The 17,457-nt window shown below is 52.9% G+C and overlaps 1 protein-coding gene across 4 annotated transcripts in view; it reads left to right on the top strand.

Annotated features, from left to right (window-relative positions):
• PPIL2 (peptidylprolyl isomerase like 2) overlaps window positions 1–17,457 on the top strand; it is a 30,919-nt gene that overhangs the window by 12,276 nt on the left and 1,186 nt on the right. Inside the window, exons 7-21 of one of the 4 annotated variants that reach the window (XR_008291757.1) lie at window positions 3,795–3,886; window positions 4,748–4,837; window positions 5,694–5,769; window positions 6,512–6,672; window positions 7,502–7,577; window positions 8,146–8,252; window positions 8,706–8,795; window positions 9,145–9,178; window positions 9,729–9,846; window positions 14,857–14,913; window positions 15,501–15,573; window positions 15,688–15,750; window positions 15,845–15,984; window positions 16,236–16,338; window positions 17,188–17,354. Coding sequence is in view for 3 of the 4 variants with exons in the window: in XM_015088465.3 (XP_014943951.1) it covers window positions 3,795–3,886; window positions 4,748–4,837; window positions 5,694–5,769; window positions 6,512–6,672; window positions 7,502–7,577; window positions 8,146–8,252; window positions 8,706–8,795; window positions 9,145–9,178; window positions 9,729–9,846; window positions 14,857–14,913; window positions 15,501–15,573; window positions 15,688–15,750; window positions 15,845–15,984; window positions 16,236–16,332 (1,274 nt within the window). In the remaining variant the exon portion in view is untranslated. Of the gene's footprint in view, window positions 1–3,794; window positions 3,887–4,747; window positions 4,838–5,693; window positions 5,770–6,511; window positions 6,673–7,501; window positions 7,578–8,145; window positions 8,253–8,705; window positions 8,796–9,144; window positions 9,179–9,728; window positions 9,847–14,856; window positions 14,914–15,500; window positions 15,574–15,687; window positions 15,751–15,844; window positions 15,985–16,235; window positions 17,148–17,187; window positions 17,383–17,457 lie in introns of those variants that run through there. The other 3 variants (XM_015088465.3, XM_027049707.2, XM_053206213.1) reach the window with 3 other exon arrangements.

Genomic DNA, 17,457 nt, shown 5'->3' with positions numbered 1-17,457 from the left:
GAGCCACCCAGGCACCCCATCCCAGGCACTTAATTTTTCAAAGATGTAGGGGCATCTGGCTGGCTCAGTCAATGGACAACATGACTCTTGAGTTTAAACCCCATGTTGGCAGTAGAGGTTACTTAAAATTATAAAATGATTAAAGTAGCAAAGGTTTATATGTACTTTACCCCAATTAAAAAAAAAAAGATGTATAATTTTTCCTTAAAGGTCCAAGTTGTTTAAAGCTGGGGGTGGGTGGGATATTTCTTCCCGCAAGGGCAGTGGGGCTGTGAGGGTTGTTGGTGGCCTTTGTGTGTATAGTTGGGTCCTGTGGGCATGGACCCTGTCTGGATGAGGCGCTGGTCTGCTCATCACTGGAACCAGAAGCTGCTCAGACTGAGGCCCAGGGCAGTAGGTATGGGCAGTGTGATGGATTCGCCAGGCAGCTCTTAGTCTGGGCTTCTCCTCACCACTGGTTGTAAAGCCCACCCCAGCCCTGGGGTCCTCCTGCTTTATATCTCTCTGCACCCTCAGTCATTCTTGTTTTTGTTTTTTTTTTTTTAATGTTTGTTTATTTTTGAGAGAAAGTGCAAGTGGAGGAAGGGCAGAAAGAGAGGGACAGAGGATCTGAAGCAGGCTCTGTGCTGACAGCAGTGAGCCCGATGCCGGGCTTGATCTCATGAACCGTGAGATCGTGACCTGAGCCAAAGTTAAATACTCAACGACTGATCCACCCAGGTGCCCCTCCCTCCACCATTCTTATTCATCAGATACCAGAGTTGAGGTGACCCCCACAGGCACCAACCTTGCTCTTGGTTCTTTGTGGGCCTGGCACAGTTCTCTTGGCCCATATAGATGCCATGGTGGGGGTTGTCTCTGCTAACCAGGAACGTACATTTTGGGGAGATGCTGAAACACGTGAAGCTGGGACCGGGCAGTCCTATCGCACCCCAGAGCCTGGCTCACAATAGGTGCTAGTTCGCTGTAAATGAGTGAGTGTGCACAGTGCTTTGTGGACAGTCCCTGGAGGTCAGGGACCTGTAGCCAAGTGGTGTAGATCTTCCTCTCTGAGATCAGCTGAGTTAGAGAGGCCCACAGTGTGTCTCTCATTCAGCAAATATTTACTGAGCACCTACCACATGCAGAGAGCAGAATAGGCTACATCCCTTCTGGAATAAAAGCTTCTGGAATGGCAAGGGAGGAAACTGGAAAACAGATCACCTTAGTGTGTCAGATGCTGCTTCTACCACCAACCAAAGTTAAAGATGAGGGAAGAGACTCCTAGGAAAACACACTGATAGGATTTGAGTGGGAATCTGATGAAAGAGGAGGCCTGTGGAGATGTGGGGGAAAGCATTCCAGGCAGGGGGCACAGCCAGTGCAAAGGCCCTGAGCAGTCCATTATTGCTGGAATAGTACAAGGGGTGGAAGCAGGGGCTTCAGTCAGAGGGGTCAGGGTTGGGGATGGTGCCGGGCAGTCATGCAGGGTCCAGGCAGCCACAGGACTCTCAGATACCAGCCAGAGAGGAAAAGACAAGTTTGACCTTTCACCTGTTTGTTTTTTTTAAAACAGTTTTGACCAGTAAGCACCTTTCTTTGCTTTCTTTCTTTATGTTTATTTATTTTGAGAGAGAGAAACAGAGTGTGGGCGAGCGAGCGAGGGAAGGACAGAGAGAAATTGAGAGAGAATCCCAAGTAGGCTCCATGCTGACACAGGGCTCAAACCCATGAACTGTGATATCATGACCCAAGCTGAAATCAAGAGTTGGATGTTCAAATGACTGAGTGCCCTTTTTGCTTTGTTTTTAATTGAAAACTTCAGAGACATTAAAGTAGAATCAGTATGGTGATCCCCTGCCCCACATCCATCACCCAGCTTCAGTCCCATCCACTCAGGGCTGTCTGATTTTATCTGTGCTGCCATGTGCCTAGGTGATATTGAAGCAAATATCAGGTACTGTATCATTTCATGCTTAAGTACGTTAGTGTGTATCTCTAAAAGATAAGGACTCCAAAACTAGTCATACTACCATCATCCCATCTAAAAAATTAACAGGAATTCCTTAGTATTGTCAAATATCCAGCCAGTGGTCAAATTTCTGGAATGCATTCCTTTTTTTTTTTTTTAAGTTTTCAAATCAAGATTTTTTTTTTTAAGTCCACACAAATCCATGTCTTTGATATCTAAGTCTCTTAATCTGCAAATATTCTCCTGCCCTTTTTTCTCAGTTTATTTGTTGAGACTTACTTGAACAGGCTTCCTGGCTGCCTGGTGCGGAGTTGGCAGGGCAGGGGCAGGGAGGGCAATGGGAGTTTGTTGCAGTAACATAGGTGATGGAATGTGGCAAGGTCTGAGATGGAGGATGGGGCCAGGGTGGTGATAGTTAGCAGTGGGTTGGGGGCTGATGGAGCAGACTCTTCCAAGGAAGGCCAAGTAGGGGTTGGGTTTTGCAGAATGACTAGGAGTTTCCCAGTGGAGTGGGAGGAGGGGGCTTGAGTATCTGACTGTCCCTCTGGGTCTCCACTCTGGGCATGCTGACACAGAGTTTTGCCTCCTCCTTTTCTCTGACCTTGGGCCTTTCTCTGGTCTCTGCGTGTCCTCCCTCCCTCCCTCCCTCCTGTCTTTCCTTCCTTCCTTCTTTCCTTCCTTCCTTCCTTCCTTCCTTCCTTCCTTCCTTCCTTCCTTCCATCCTTCCTTCCTCTTTCTTTCTCCCATTTATTCATTCATTTATTATTTATTTATGTATTTATAATTTACATCCAAGTTAGTTAGCATATAGTGCAATAATGATTTCAGGGAGTAGAGTCCAGTGACTCATCCCCTACATATAACACCCAGTGCTCATCCCAACAAGTGTTCTCCTTAATGCCCCTTGCCCATTTAGCACATGCCTCCATCCACAAGCCCTCCAGCAACCCTCAGTTTGTTTTCTATATTTAAGAGTGTCTTATGTTAGGGGCGCCTGGGTGGCTCAGTTGGTTGAGCATCTGACTTCAGCTCAGGTCATAATCTCGTGGTTTGTGAGTTCGAGCCCCGCGTCTGGCTCTGTGTTGACAGCTCAGAGCCTGGAGCCTGCTTTGGATTCTGTGTCTCCCTCTCTTTCTGTCCCTCCCCTGCTCATGCTGTATCTTTTTCACTCTCTCAAAAATAAGTAAACATTAAAAAACAAAAACAAAATAAGAGTCTCTTATGTTTTGTTCTCTTTCCCTGTTTTATATTATTTTTGCTTCCTTTATGTTCATCTGTTTTGTATCTTAAATTCCACATATGAGTGAAGTCATATGATATTTGTCTTTCTCTAATTTCATTTAGCATAATACCCTCCAGTTCCACCCATGTAGTTGCAAATGGCAAGATTTCATTCTTTTTGATTGCCGAGTAATACTCCAGTGTGTGTGGTGTGTGTGTACACATATATATACACCACATTTTCTTTATCCATTCATCCATCGATGGACATTTGGGCTCTTTCCATACTTTGGCTATTGTCAGCAGCACTATTATAAACATGGGGGTGCATGTGTCCCCTCGAAACAGCATACCTGTATCCCTTGGATAAATACCTAGTAGTGCAATTGCTGGGTCGTAGGGTAATTCTATTTTTAATTTTTTGAGGAACCTCCACGCTGTTTTCCAGAGTGGCTGCACCGGTTTGCATTCCCACCAGCAATTCAAAAGGGTTCTTCTTTCTCCGCATCCTCACCAATATCTGTTGTTGCCTGAGTTGTTAATTTAGCCATTCTGACAGGTGTGAGGTGTATCTCATTGTGGTTTTGATTTGTATTTCCCTGATGATGAGCCTTCTTTCTAGGAAAGTACCACTGCCCAGTGCTATTCACCGTGTTCACCAACAACACCCACATCGTAGCTGTCAAGACCACGGGCAATGTCTATACCTATGAGGTGGGTTCTTGGGAACTGTGTCCCATGCAGGCTCTTTGGGTGTATGCTCCAGGGAAACCCTGGGCTGGCGTTAAGGTTGCACTGGGTGCAGTGGGCACAGCCTGTCCCCGTGGAGCCTATATTCTGAGAGCTGTCAGCGCAGACAGGAAGAGGTGTGCCCTTCCTGCAGCCTCCAGACCTGAAACCTGGCCAGTTCTTTTGTACCCCAGGGGTCCTTCCCACCATCTTCATCTTCACTGACCGGGCCCTGGAAGGGAACCTGTGCTCTGAGGGCAGGCCTGGGGCTGAGGGGAGCACGGAGCCCCCCTCCACCGCATCCTGGTGGAGTCCCCAGGAGGAGCAGATGCAGGCTGGTGGGCAAGTGTGAGGGTGAGGAGGCCCTGATTTCCATACCTGTCCTCCTGCTCTGGGTATGCCAGCACAGGGTACAGAGCAGGGTGTGGGCCCCATGTTGCAGGGAAACCCTCCCTGAGATGTTATCAGACCTGTCACCAGCTGTTGGCAGGGTCCTGGTGGCCAGTGCCACCCTAGGGGCTCCAGGGGTCACTTTTGCCCAAAGAGTGCACAGATTTGGTGGAAGGGCTTTGATAGAGATGCATGGCTGGCCTTGTTGAGCCTGCTTATTGACATAAGATGTGTATCATGAGAGTGTCCTTTGGTGAGCTTTGCTCAAATGGCTGAATTTGAATCTTTCAGGCTCATCAAGCTCTGCCCTCAGTGGTGGTGCCACTGCTGTGAGCCCTTGGTGGGTCCCGTCTTTTTCCTCACCTCTGAGATGGCGCTGTCATCTGGGTGGGCTCCAGGCTCCTGGTGCCAGCATTGGGGCCAGCACTGTAACAGTGGGCTCTCTCTTGGGTGTAGGCAGTGGAGCAACTAAATATCAAGGCCAAGAACTTCCGAGACCTGCTGACAGACGAGCCCTTCTCTCGGCAGGACATCATCACCCTCCAGGTGGGTGTCCCCTTCCCACTGCTGTTCCCAGGAGGGACCGTGGCACCCCCCTGCCAACCCCACCTCTCCACCCAGGCTCTGTGACCTGCCTGCTGTTTCCCAGCTGCCCTCAGCTCCTGGCAGCACCCCTGCTCTCTTGTCAGCCTGGGCCTTCACGAGGCCGCTTCACATCTGTTCTTCCAGTGCCTGCCCTTGCTACGTCAAGGCCGCTCCTCTCTGCCCCAGAGCCATCTCCGTATCCAAGTGGGAGAGGATGGGCTGGTGTGTGCTCTACCCCAGTGGTGAGCATAGAGCTAGGGTGTGCCTCTGAGTGTCAGAGAGTGGGTTCCTGAAAGACCTGGACTTAGAAACCAGGGGTGGCCTTTGTGGACCCCTCCCATCCAGGGCTTGTCCTGTCCTCATCGGAGGTCCGTGCACATTCCCTCCCACAGTGTGGGCTTGCTGTCACCAGGACCTGAGGCACCAAGGGGTCTGTGGCAGCCGGCCGAAGGGAGCGTGGGGTGTGGCATGTGGGAGGCTAAGATGGGTGCCCCATTCTGCCTGCATCCCCTCCACGAAACTCCATCCGTCCCATGGCTGCCTGATGCGAGACATGCTCATCTTCCGTGTGCTAGGGAGAAGGGGACACAGTTTGGAGAGCAGCTAGCCATTTATATCACTGTCCCCACCCCACCCCTGCTCCTGGCCGTGCTCAGGCAGAACCCTCCCCTGACCCCTGACGCCCACCCTCCATTCCCTGCTCGACACCCCAGATCTCTGTGCTGCCACTGGCCTCTCCTTCCCAACCCCAGCACTCAGGCCACCTGCCTGCCTCACTGCCTGGCTCACTGTGCTGTGTGTGTTCTTTTTGCTGCAGGACCCCACCAATTTGGACAAATTCAATGTCTCCAACTTCTTTCATGTGAAGAATAACATAAAAATAACAGATCCTGGTAGGTGCAATGGCAGCTGGTCTGGGTGCCAGGGGTTTGGGTGCCAGTGCTTTCTGGGTAAAGCCCTCGCCTTCCTGGGGCTGGAGCATCCAGGAGTCTTGCTAAAGCCTAGACTGGCTACACTTAGCTTCTGTGCTGAAGTTGGCAGGACCTTGTTGGCCCATGCCTGCCCCCAGGGGGCCTGTTGTGGGCGTCCCAGCTGGGGCCAGTATCCTTGGTGCCCACCGCCTCATGCCATGGAGGCCTGACTGCCGCCTCTTCCCCACTCAACACCCAGCTCCAAGGCCCTTCTAGGCTGCTTCCTCTCCCAGGTCCTCCACTCGCTTCTTAGAAATTGGCTCTGTTCTCATTGTGGGAATAGGTAGTCAGTGAGGGGTGGTGACTGTGGCCTCTGCTCAGCTAGTTGGTTGCTGCTCCCAGTGTCATTTGGTGCAGGGCTGTGTATGAGCCACTGGGGCCAGGTCACGGCTGGGGACAGACCAGAGCCGACTGTGGAGAACACTGTGGGCGGGTTGACTTGTACCCTTGTGAGCCGTTTCCTCGCTCTCTCTCCCTCTGCACACCCTTTTCTTCATCATAGCTACCAGGAAAGCGTCACTGTGATGGAGGTTCAGGTTACCCAGCCTAAGTCCTAGCCTGGGCTTCCACTATTACAGCAGGCTCTGGCCTCCTGTCCCTGTCGTGCACATTTCGGGACATTGCTGGGGGCTCGGCTGATCAGGGCCACTGTGCTGTTTTATAGATGAAGAAAAGGCCAAACAGGACCCATCTTATTATTTGAAAAATACAAACGCCGAGACCCGAGAGACGCTGCAGGAGCTCTACAAAGAGTTCAAAGGGGACGAGGTTCTGGCTGCCACCATGAAAGTCCCAGAGAAGAAGAAAGTGGACAAGCTGAATGCTGTGAGTAGGCAGAGGGCCACACAGCTGCCAGCTCAGCCAGCCTGCCCAGCTCAGCCCCTCAGAGGTCTTGGTGAAGGGACTCATGGAGGCCTTGGGATATACTTGGAGGGGGGTGGCCAGAACCCCTCAGAGCCCACGTGCCCCTTGGAGGCCCATAGGAGGGCTGCATTGAAAATGGGCCTCAGGAGGCTGGGGATGGCAGGTGGGGTGCTGGAGGCCACACATGGCCTGTTCGGGCAGGGCTATGGGGGATGAGGGGGACAGAGGGGGCTCTGAGGCTCCATCCTTAAAGAATTATCCAGAAAAATTTGCAAAAGTAAGAAAAGAAAGGTTGTGGTTAATAATCCCATTCCTCTAAAACAACAGTGCTTAGTATTTTGATGTATTTCCTTCTAACCGGGAGAAATCTTTTTTTTCCCATTGTCTTAGATAAAAATAAAACCTATTGGGGTTTATTTTTTCCTGATTAAAAAGGCAGTGTGTTTACTGTAAAAAGTTGAAACGTTTGCAAAAGAACTAGAGTCCCTGGTACTGTGAATACCAGAGGTGACCAGTTTCTACTTACTTCCAGGGTTTCAGTTTACATGAGAGCCTTGGCCAGCTCAGCCTCAGACTCCTGCACAGGCGGGGCCCTGTGTTGCGAGCACCCTGGCTCGGTCCCCTCAGTCCGTGAGCTCTTAGAGGGCCCGGCCCCCAGGAGGTCCCTGCTGGGCTCTGTGGGCGGCGGCCATGGACAGTTTCTTGGAGGAAGGGCACCAAGCAGGGCCTGAGCAGTGGGGCCCCAGCCTCTCAGGGCACCACTAATGCACCCATGTGGTTTCCTCTCCAGGCGCACTATTCCACTGGCAAGGTCAGCGCCTCCTTCACCTCCACTGCCATGGTTCCAGAGACTACGCACGAAGCAGGTAGCTGCCTTTGCACCTTCATCTCCAGCAGTGCTGCTTAACAGCGTCCAAGGGCAGGGCGCCCCCTTGAGCATCACTTTATCATGCCTGGCCTTCATGGGTGCTTAGGCAACTCAGGCATGGTCAGGCAGCCATAGGCCCTTTTGGAAAGTATGTTTGTCCTGGATGGCAGAGGCTGCAGGGGGGCCAGGCCGGGAGTAGAAGGTCCTCCCTCCACCTGCCGGGGCTGCCCTGCCTTGGGCTCCAGCCCACGTCCCACCTTGGCACTGTCCCCACGCCCCTTCCTCTTGTGTTCTCAGCCTGCCAAGTCCCCACCATCCCCTTTGCCCCTCCTAGCCTGCTGTGTCCAGGCTTTTCTAGTACCTCCTTAACCTCTGAGCCCTTCCTCATCCCTCTACCTGTACACTCACCCTGTCCTGCCACTGTGGCCCCTGTGAGCCTATGCTCAGACCAGGAAGACTCTTGGGCTCTCCCCAAAGCTGGGGCTGCGTCCCCGGCCCTAGAGCCTGGTGTGGGGTGGGCTTGCCCGAGATGGAGGGCAGCACAGAGCTCTGGCCTTGGTTTGCAGCTGCCATCGATGAGGATGTGCTGCGCTACCAGTTTGTGAAGAAGAAGGGCTATGTGCGGCTGCACACCAACAAGGGCGACCTCAACCTGGAGCTGCACTGCGACATGGTAGGTGGCTGCCATCCCCTCCACCTAAGTCCAGGCCCTTGCCAGGGTCTTAAATACATAGCTGCACTTGGCACATGCTCGTGGTACAAAATTCCACTTGGTCTCCAGGAAGTATGGTGCCCTCACCTCCCTTTCTGTTAGGGACCCTGTTAGCGGTGCACTGCATTTCCTTGGTCCGTGCTCTGAGCAGTTGTGTGCACAACCTTCACACGAAAGGGGTCAGGCTCCTCACACACACCCCTGCCCCCCACTTGTTCAAGTGTCTCTCCACGGCCCTGGCTTAGGGTCACGGCAGATACAAGTGTCTTGTCATTTAGCTTCACAGGTCCTTCTTTACCATGTCTGGGCTGGGCAGCAGACCATTGCCCCTGCACGGTAAGGGCCCTGGGTGGCAGTTGTGATCCTTGCATCAGTTGCTCCTTGCCTCACAGAAGTATCTGGGCTATTTTGTAGACACCAAAAACCTGTGAAAACTTCATCAAACTCTGCAAGAAGCAGTATTACGATGGCACCATCTTCCACAGATCCATCAGGAACTTTGTGGTGAGTGACAAGAGTCAGCACTGGCCAAAGACTTGCTTCTCTGTAGGGGCCCTGTGACTCCTGGCCAGCGTGAGTCCTGCAGGTGACTCCTGGGAGTCATTCCTATGAGCCCCTTTTTTTCAGGGCAGGGAGCCTGCAGGCTGACCCCTAAGAGTCCCCAGCCTGGCCACACTAGGCTTGTGCAGAGAAGTGGCCTGGGAGGGCCTTGTCCTCACCCAGAACTCCCTTGAGCCCCCCTGGCAGGTGGGGAGTTCATTCAGCCAGTGGTGGTGGGCGGTGGCAGGAGGGCCAGGCAGGGCCTCAGGCTCAAGGGGTACAGCTTGCTGACTGGCTTCTTGTCTTCTCACAGATCCAGGGGGGAGACCCCACTGGCACAGGCACAGGTAGGTACTAGTATGGGGGCCACCCTGGCAGCTTTGGCTGCTTCATAGGCCGCGAGGGGGTAGGTGGGTGCAGGCTGTGCTGAGAGCTCCAGATGTGGAATCTGACAGACCAGCCACCAGCCTGCTGTGTGACCTCAGGCACATCCCTCATTTTTCTCATTTTGAGATGGTTGTAAGGCCTGGTTAGAGGATGAAAAGCAACATGTTGCCTTCTTGCTGCCTCTTGAACCCTTCAGCCTGTTGGCTCCTTGGGCCCGGGCCACTCCCTCACCCCACGTGGTGTTAGCAGTAATAACCTGTGGTTTTCACCTTCTCCTTGTACTAGGGGCCTGGCCCCATGTAGGGGCTCTGAAGGACCTGGGGGCTGGGAGGAGTCCATGGGGAGATAGTGATGAGGGTCCCTCGGGGCCAGGGCTGCCCTCTGAGGTACTTGGCAGCAGTGCCCCTTGGGACTCAACACACATTTCCAGAGCTGGGCTTCGTCCTTCGGGCTGCACTTGGCCTGGGACCCAGTCATTCTTACTGCCAGTCATGCTGCTTTCTCTTCCAGGTGGGGAGTCATACTGGGGAAAGCCCTTCAAAGATGAATTCCGGCCCAACCTCTCGCACACGGGCCGGGGTATCCTCAGCATGGCCAACTCGGGACCCAACACCAACAAGTCTCAATTGTGAGTCAGCCGGCAGCTGTGGGTGGGTCCTCCCTCTTAGCTTTGCCCTAGAGAGCATACACTACCTGAATCCCACCCAGAAAGTGGGCAGCACTCCGGGGGGAGACTCACCACTCCCCCACCCCCCAAGTGTGTGTGCTTTGTATGTGCCCATGAAAGAATAGACATGGGTGGTTACACAGAGACCCAGAGTGGCTGTAGGAGGCAGATGCGGGTGTGGGTGTGGCTGGCCCGGGCTGTGGGGAGAGTGCATGATGGGGGGCAGGGGCGGCTAGAACTTGTAGTGCATTTCTGGAAATGGGGAGACCCAGTGAGGGTGTGAGAATTCTGCTTGCAGCATTGAGGTGTGAGATGCTTGGGACACTCAACCTGGTCCTAGTGGGTCAGCCAAGGGGGTGAGAATGAGCTGGAAGTAAAGACCTGGCCACCCTGGTCTAGATGAAAAGGCGAGGGGTGAGGCACCACCGGAAGTGAGTGTGGGAAGGGGAACAGCCAGACTCAACCTGGGAGGGACAGGGGTGGGGGATGTCTGTGGGGCAGTGGCAAGACAGTTTTCCGGAGGAGCCTTGCACAATGGGGCTGGCAGGGCAGGGGAGATCGGTCTGTGCAATGTGGGGGCTGATGATGGTGGCATCGAGTGGGGCAGGAGTGGTGGCTTTCCTGGACGTTTGATGGGATTCCCCCGCAGAGCCGTGCAGCTGGGTAGAATGGGGGTACCCAGCCAGGCAGGGTTTCGCTTGGCCTCAATCATTCCCTCTCTTGGGAGCTGGAGGAGTTCACTGAGTTTCATTATTTCTGATTTTTAAAAGTCTTTAGTTTCTGCTTGTTCTTTGTCAACTCTTCCTCTTTGCTCACTTTTTATGAGGAAGTTTATGTATATGTATATATAATCTGGAATTAGGCCCTGATTTACACAAGGATGTAACACATGCCTGGGAGGAGGTGGGGAAAGGAGCCGGGCCTCTCCCAGAACACCTGCTGGAGGAGCACCTTCTCTGTAGGAAGCACTCAGCAGGAGGGCCCTGGCTTAGGATGTAAAGGATTTATGGAAAATCACCTGGAACGAGTCACCTAAGCTAGGGGACCATCAGGATACAAAAGGGGCCTCCCTTGAGAGAGGACACCCTGGGGCCCAGGCAGTCCCAGCACCCCCTTCTCCACTGTGCCCGTGGTGTCTGGGGCCAACCAGGCACACTTGACAGGGGCTCTGATGGGCACCCTCATATTAGAGGTGAGTCAACGGCAGGGATGCCTGGGTGGCTCAGTCCGTTGAGTGTCTAACTTCGGCTCAGGTCATGATCTCGAACTTACAGTTCGAGCCCGGCCTCAGGCTCTCTGCTCTCAGAACAGAGCCTGCTTCAGATGCTCTGCCCCACTTTGTCTCTGCCCCGCTTTCTCTCTGCCCCTCCCCTGTTCTCTCAAAAAGTAACATTAAAGCAAAATATTATCTGGGATCTTGTCAAATGGAAAATACCTGGGAAAAACATCTGGAATATCAATGACTAAAAAGCTCTTAAAAATACAGGGGCACGTGGGTGGCTCAGTCGGTTGAGCATCTGACTCTTGATTTCTGTTCAGGTCTTGAGCCTCAGGGTCATGGGACCAAGAGCTCCGAGTTGGGCTCTGTACTGACAGTGTGGAGCCTGCTTGGGATTCTCTGTCTCCCTCTCTCTGCCTCTTCCCAACTTGTGTGCGTTTGCATGCGCGTGATCTTTTTCGCAAAAATAATCATTAAAAAAAAAAGACTTTTTGAGAGAGCGTGCATAAGCAGGGGAGGGGCAGAGAGGGAGAGAGACAGAGTATCCAAAGTGGGCTCTGTGCTGACAGCAGACAGCCCAATGTGGGGCTCGAACTCACAAACCACGAGATCATGACCCGAGCCAAAGTTGGACGCTTAACCAATGGAGCCACCAGGTGCCCTGATTTTATTTTTTTCTCAAGCTGTACACCCAGTGTGGGGCTTGAACTTAAAACCCCAAGATCAAGAGTGCATGCTCCACCGATTGAGCCTGCCACACACCCCAGATTTTAAGATCATTTTATCTACAGCAGACTATGGGGGTTCTAATTGGAGTGATGTGATGTTGATAGTTTGGAAGGATAGATATATGACCTCTTCCATTTATGAATGTGTCTTGACATTCTGTGAGGCTGTGTTTTATATCTTTTAATGTGGCTTTATAGTTTTCTTCACCTGGGCTCCCTGCCTTCCTGGATAAGCCTGTTCATTAAGGATTTTATGACTTGTGATATTTTTGTAATGAGAATTATTTTCCAATTCTGTTGCGCATGTGGAGAAAGCCTATTTTATTTATTTATTTATTTATTTACATTTATTTATTTATTTTTGAGAGAGAGAGACAGAGCACAAGCAGGGGATGGGCAGAGAGAGAAGGAGACACAGAATCCCAAGCAGGCTCCAGGCTCCGAGCTGTCAGCACAGAGCCCGATGCGGGGCTCGAACTCACAAACCATGAGATCATGACCTGAGCTGAAGTCGGATGCTCAACCGACTGAGCCACCCAGGCGCCCCGAGAAAGTCTATTTTATATCTAGCTACTTTATCAAATTCTCTTATAACTCAGATAGTTTTTGTTAAGAGTGTCTTGGGTTTTCTAGATACTCATGTTTATCAACACAAGGTGGTGTTCTGTTTTCTCTTCTAGTGTGAACACCAGTCACTTCATAGGCCTGTAAGGAGAGGAGTGGGCGTAACATGCTGTTTTGCCATCTGATCAAATTTGTTTTGGGGCCTACTTTTTTGGAGAGACTGTGGCATTTCCAGATGTTTTTCTCTTAGCATCTGTTACTATGGTCCTATGGTTTTCCTTTACTCCTGGAATTTGTAGATGTATCCTCTGGGCTGACCAGCCTTGCTGTCTGTCAATCCTTTGTTCTGGAGTAAACCCGGTCTGGTCCTTGCTGTGCAATGATGGTCCGACGACCACTGTTTTAGACCATGTGCCACTATCTATCTTCTGGAGCCAGGTGTGGCTTGTCAGAACTGGTTTGGTGGGACCAGAGTCTGAGAGGGTGCAGCCTGCACAGTGAGCCTGCCCTCACTTTATAGCCTGGGGTGGTTAAACTTAGATTGGAGTCAGCTGCTTGTTCAGTTAGCTTGTCAAGGACAGCTTTTGCAGATCATTCACTTTAATTCCTTAGTCAGATTCCACTCCGTGGGCCAACTGGCCCACGTTTCTGTTTTGCCAGAATGTAACTGGTCCATGTCTAGATTTCCAAACTTGCTTCCATGGCATCTCTTTTCCTGTTGCTCACCGTATCTCCTTTCCCACTCTCCTTAATGGCTCACGAAAGGCTTCTCTGTTTTTACTTCATGTAAGTTCCCTCAGTTTCCATCTTTAATGGCTTCTTCCTGTTTCTCTTCTCTTTCTCTTCTTTCTTAGCCTCGCGTCTTGCTCTCCACCCTGAAGACATTTGAGTCTGTATATGTTGATGGCACTTTCTTCTTAGGTCAAAGAACTAATTTGAGACTTCCTTTCTATTATGTCTTTGCCCTTTCATTGTTTTTCTGTTTCCTTTTTTTTCTTTGGGACTATTTCATTCCCTTTTAAGGTTCCCCATGTGTGTTAGAAATGAGTGGTAGCGAGTGACCCACTCGGTGGCCAGAGTTAAGGTCTGCACAGTTGTGGGTTTTGACGTCTGTGGACACCTGCCCGCTGGCCTTGTCATCGGGTCAGACCTGGTGGGCCCCAAGGGAGTGCTGTCCCTGGAGGAATGTGCTTCAGCCTTCCGTCCCTGTCAGGTGTGTGTGCGTGTGTGCATGCTGTGGGTTGTCGGGGATATGGGTGGCATCGCACCGTGTCCCAGCAGGCTGCCCGGCCTGCACCACTTCCAGGGGTGTGGCCTCATGCCCTTATGCACCGGGATCCGCCCCAGAATGCTTTTGCCTCCATCTCTTGTTAAACATCTCCTTCCATCCTTTAACTTGGAGCTTTCTAGATCCTTGAAGTCTTGGGGCTGTCTTTCTAACAGCACATGCTGGAGTGGGGACTATTTTACCTCAGCCTGACAGTCATAAGTGCATACCTAACTTTCCAGACGGTGTCTGGATTGCTTTCTGTTACCTTCATTTGTGCTTTCTAGTCACCCTTTTAAAAAATATTTTTCGGAGCACCTGGGTGGCGGCCAGTCGGTTAAGCGGCCGACTTTGGCTCAGGTCATGATTTCGCAGTCCGTGAGTTCGAGCCCCGCGTCGGGCTCTGTGCTGACAGCTCAGAGCCTGGAACCTGTTTCAGATTCTGTGTCTCCCTCTCTCTGACCCTCGCCCGTTCATGCTCTGTCTCTCTCTGTCTCAAAAATAAATGTTAAAAAAAATAAAATAAAAAATATTTTTCATTTCTTTCTCCTGATTTGGAAGTTAGATGTATCACTTAAGTAGATTTATTTAAAGTCTGTAATTAGTAGTTATCTCTGTCCCGCCCAGACAGATCCTTCCAGTCCTGGCCCCCCAGCTCTACCATCTCACATTAGTATAGTTAGGCATTTAAATTTCACTAATTTTTATACCAAACTAGATGTAAAAATTTACTTGGTCAGTGTTTATGGGTATTTACCCATGTTCCTCAGTGTCTTTGCTCCCTTTCCTGCTCGTGTCCTTTCTTCCAGTTCAGAGTCCCTGCTCCTTGAGCTGCTGTCACACTGATGTGGGCTCTGGTGTCCAGTTTCCCCAGCCACTCACTCCCCCAGCAGCCTCTCCCTGCAGGCTTTGGCAGTGTCTGCCCGACAGGAGGTGGCAGTAGCCGGGTCTGGAGGCACAGCCTCTCCTGCTCTTTCCCAGGCAGCTGTGCCCTGGGCCTCTTCCTGGGGAGCCAGGGGTCCTGGTCCCCTGGACGGGCAGGGCATGAAGGCCACACACGCGAGTGAGCTCCAGCTTCCCAGAATAGCTCTTGAGGGACGAGGATGCCTGGTTTGTGCCCAGAAGCCATGACCCAAGTCAGGCTGGGTGGGGGAGCTTGCACGCTCGTCCTGATGCCCTCTCTTCTTGCCCAGCTTTATCACCTTCCGCTCCTGCGCATACCTTGACAAGAAGCACACTATCTTCGGGCGGTAAGAGAAGCTGCTGCTAAGGTCTGGGGTGCGGGTGGGCTTCTTCCCCAGTGGGACCCTCTCACTGCCTTTCCCCCTCGCCTGGCTCCATGCTCATTTGCCCTCATCACCATCACTGCCATGGTCATGGCCATGCAGACCTGCTGGCTGAGAGGAGCTCTAGCCCCCTCTGGCCGGCTGCCCTCCCTGAACTCACCCCCCTCAGGCTCTCCTCTGGATGGTTCCAGTTCTCAAGTCTGGTCCATGTTTGTTCTCTGTCCTCTTGTTTTGTGAAGGCCCGGATGGTATTTCCAGTTTCCTGGCTTCATGGTCTGTCACAGCCCTCAGCTCAGCTGTCTGTAGCGCCAAAGGCACTAGCATAGAAGCAATGGGTGTGGCTACGTCCCAATAAAACTTTGAACAAGCCAGGTGGCCCACTGGCCCTGCTCTTACCTCTCTCCTCGGCCCCTCCTCCCCGGGCCATGGCCCTCACCCCTATGGGACCTTCTCAGGCCCATCCTCTGCCCTTCTTCCTGGCATGCCACAGGGACTTGGCTTTTGGGGGTTCACTGCCTGCAGCACAGAGTACCCCTGTCCCCCTGCCGCAGGGTTGTCGGGGGCTTTGACACACTGACAGCCATGGAGAACGTGGAGAGTGACCCCAAAACTGACCGCCCTAAGGTATGTACTCAGGGAGAGTAGAGGGACTGCTGCTCAGGCCTGGCATCAGGCAGGTGGCTTAGGAGGGGCCTGCTGCCTCCTGCCGGCCCCTCATTTGTCTCCCTCTGCTGCTAGGAGGAGATCCGCATTGACTCCACCACGGTGTTTGTGGACCCCTACGAGGAGGCTGACGCTCAGGTGAGGGGGCCTCAGCCACCAGGTGGGCAGGGCTTCTGGGGAACTTGCCCAGCCTGAGGAGCTCCGGGCCAGCTGTTGTCCTGTTCCCTCACAGATTGCTGAGGAGCGGAAGAAGACGCAGCTCGAGGAGGTGGCCCCAGAAAGCACAGTGAAAACAAGCCAGCCCAAGCCGGGGAGCCAGGGCCCCCAGACGTACCGCCAGGGGGTGGGCAAGTACATCAACCCGGCAGCCACGTGAGTGGAGCGAGGGCTGTTGTCCCGTTTTGCATGGTGCTCTCCAAGCTTACCAGTGCCCACGGGTCAGAACCCACCAGTGGTGAGGACAAGCAGGGGCCATGGGGGCCACTGCGCAGGCTGGGGATTGAGGACTTGGGGCTGGGGGTACGTGGCTGTGTGACATCACACTGAGGGGAGCCGTGGGAGGGTGTGGGCCCCCAGCTCCAGGAATTGGTACACAGCAGCTAGAGTGGTTCTTTTCTTTCTAGGAAACGTGTAGCAGAGGAAGAGCCCTCAACCAGTGCAGTTGTCCCTGTAGCCAAGAAAAAACCCAGCCGAGGTTTTGGGGACTTCAGCTCATGGTAGCAGCAGGTCTGTCACTCTGGATCCCCGTAGGGACTCAGGGCTGGGGACCTGTATCCACACCACAGAGTTTTCTGTCCTCCTGACTACAGCTCACTAGAGCTCTTGCTTGTTCCCCTTTCCTGGCCCCTGGGCCTTCCCAACCTTCACTTGGTACAGTGGCCTGGCCCTGTTTCCAGGCCTGAGCCTACCTAGAACCCTTGACCTGGACCACCAGGCGTGGGCTGTGGCCCTTAGACCAGCCTGCAGCACGGGTCTGGGACAGGGAGGAAGGCTGTGTCCTGACTCTGGCCTTCCTCCCTTCCCCACCCCACTTCGGTCATTTTGTCTGAGACTGTTTACTCAGTGTATCACCTGGGACCTGCGGATCTTCTGATCGGGAGACTCTGGGGGCAGGGTTCGGCATCCAAACCTTGGGGGGCCCCTGCTGCCGGTGGCTTGAGGATGCTAGACTAGAGCCTTGACATCAGTTTCTAAAACCTCTTCTGCTGCCTTATACCTGGGCTTACTGAGGCCCACCCAACAAGGACCATGGGTGGTCACAGCTATGTTCCCCCGAAGGCCACACCCAGGACTGCCCACCTCTCCGGCTCAGGACAGGACCAGGACCACACATGGGAGAAGCCAGCCAGCGCCTGCTGTTACCAATGGATGTGCCAAAGGCCGCAGAGAGATGGTGTGCCCCCTGGCCCCCTGCCTCCCCACATGCTCACTTGACCCCCAGCCCTAGCACCAGAGCTTCTAGGCCAGCCTCACCAGCGTTTCCAGACTTAAAAATCCCTTAACTCTATTTTTCTATAAATGTCTTTTAAAAAACATACTTGCTTGCCTGCCCACCCTTTTTTTTTCATTCCATAGCCTGTGCCAGCCTGGTTTCCATGCTTCTGACCTTGACACGGCTACCTCGGCCTTCCCAAAGTGCCTCTGCAGAAGGGTGGGGACAGCTGCCGCCTCCCACTGTCTGTCTCCTTTGGCCCCAAGACTGTCCACTCCTCACACCCACTCCTAAGGCCTATGGTCTAAAGGTCAGCACAGGCCACCACTCTTTCCAGCTTGTCCCAAACTTCAAATTCCAGAACATGCTGGGGGGCTCTTCTTTTTCCATCTCTGATGCTGAACCCCAGGTCT

Source organism: Acinonyx jubatus, chromosome D3 (assembly GCF_027475565.1).
Source record: "Acinonyx jubatus isolate Ajub_Pintada_27869175 chromosome D3, VMU_Ajub_asm_v1.0, whole genome shotgun sequence".
Lineage (NCBI taxonomy): Eukaryota > Metazoa > Chordata > Mammalia > Carnivora > Felidae > Acinonyx > Acinonyx jubatus.
Note: the sequence above shows the minus strand (reverse complement) of the source record. Positions and strands in the feature narration are given on the sequence as shown.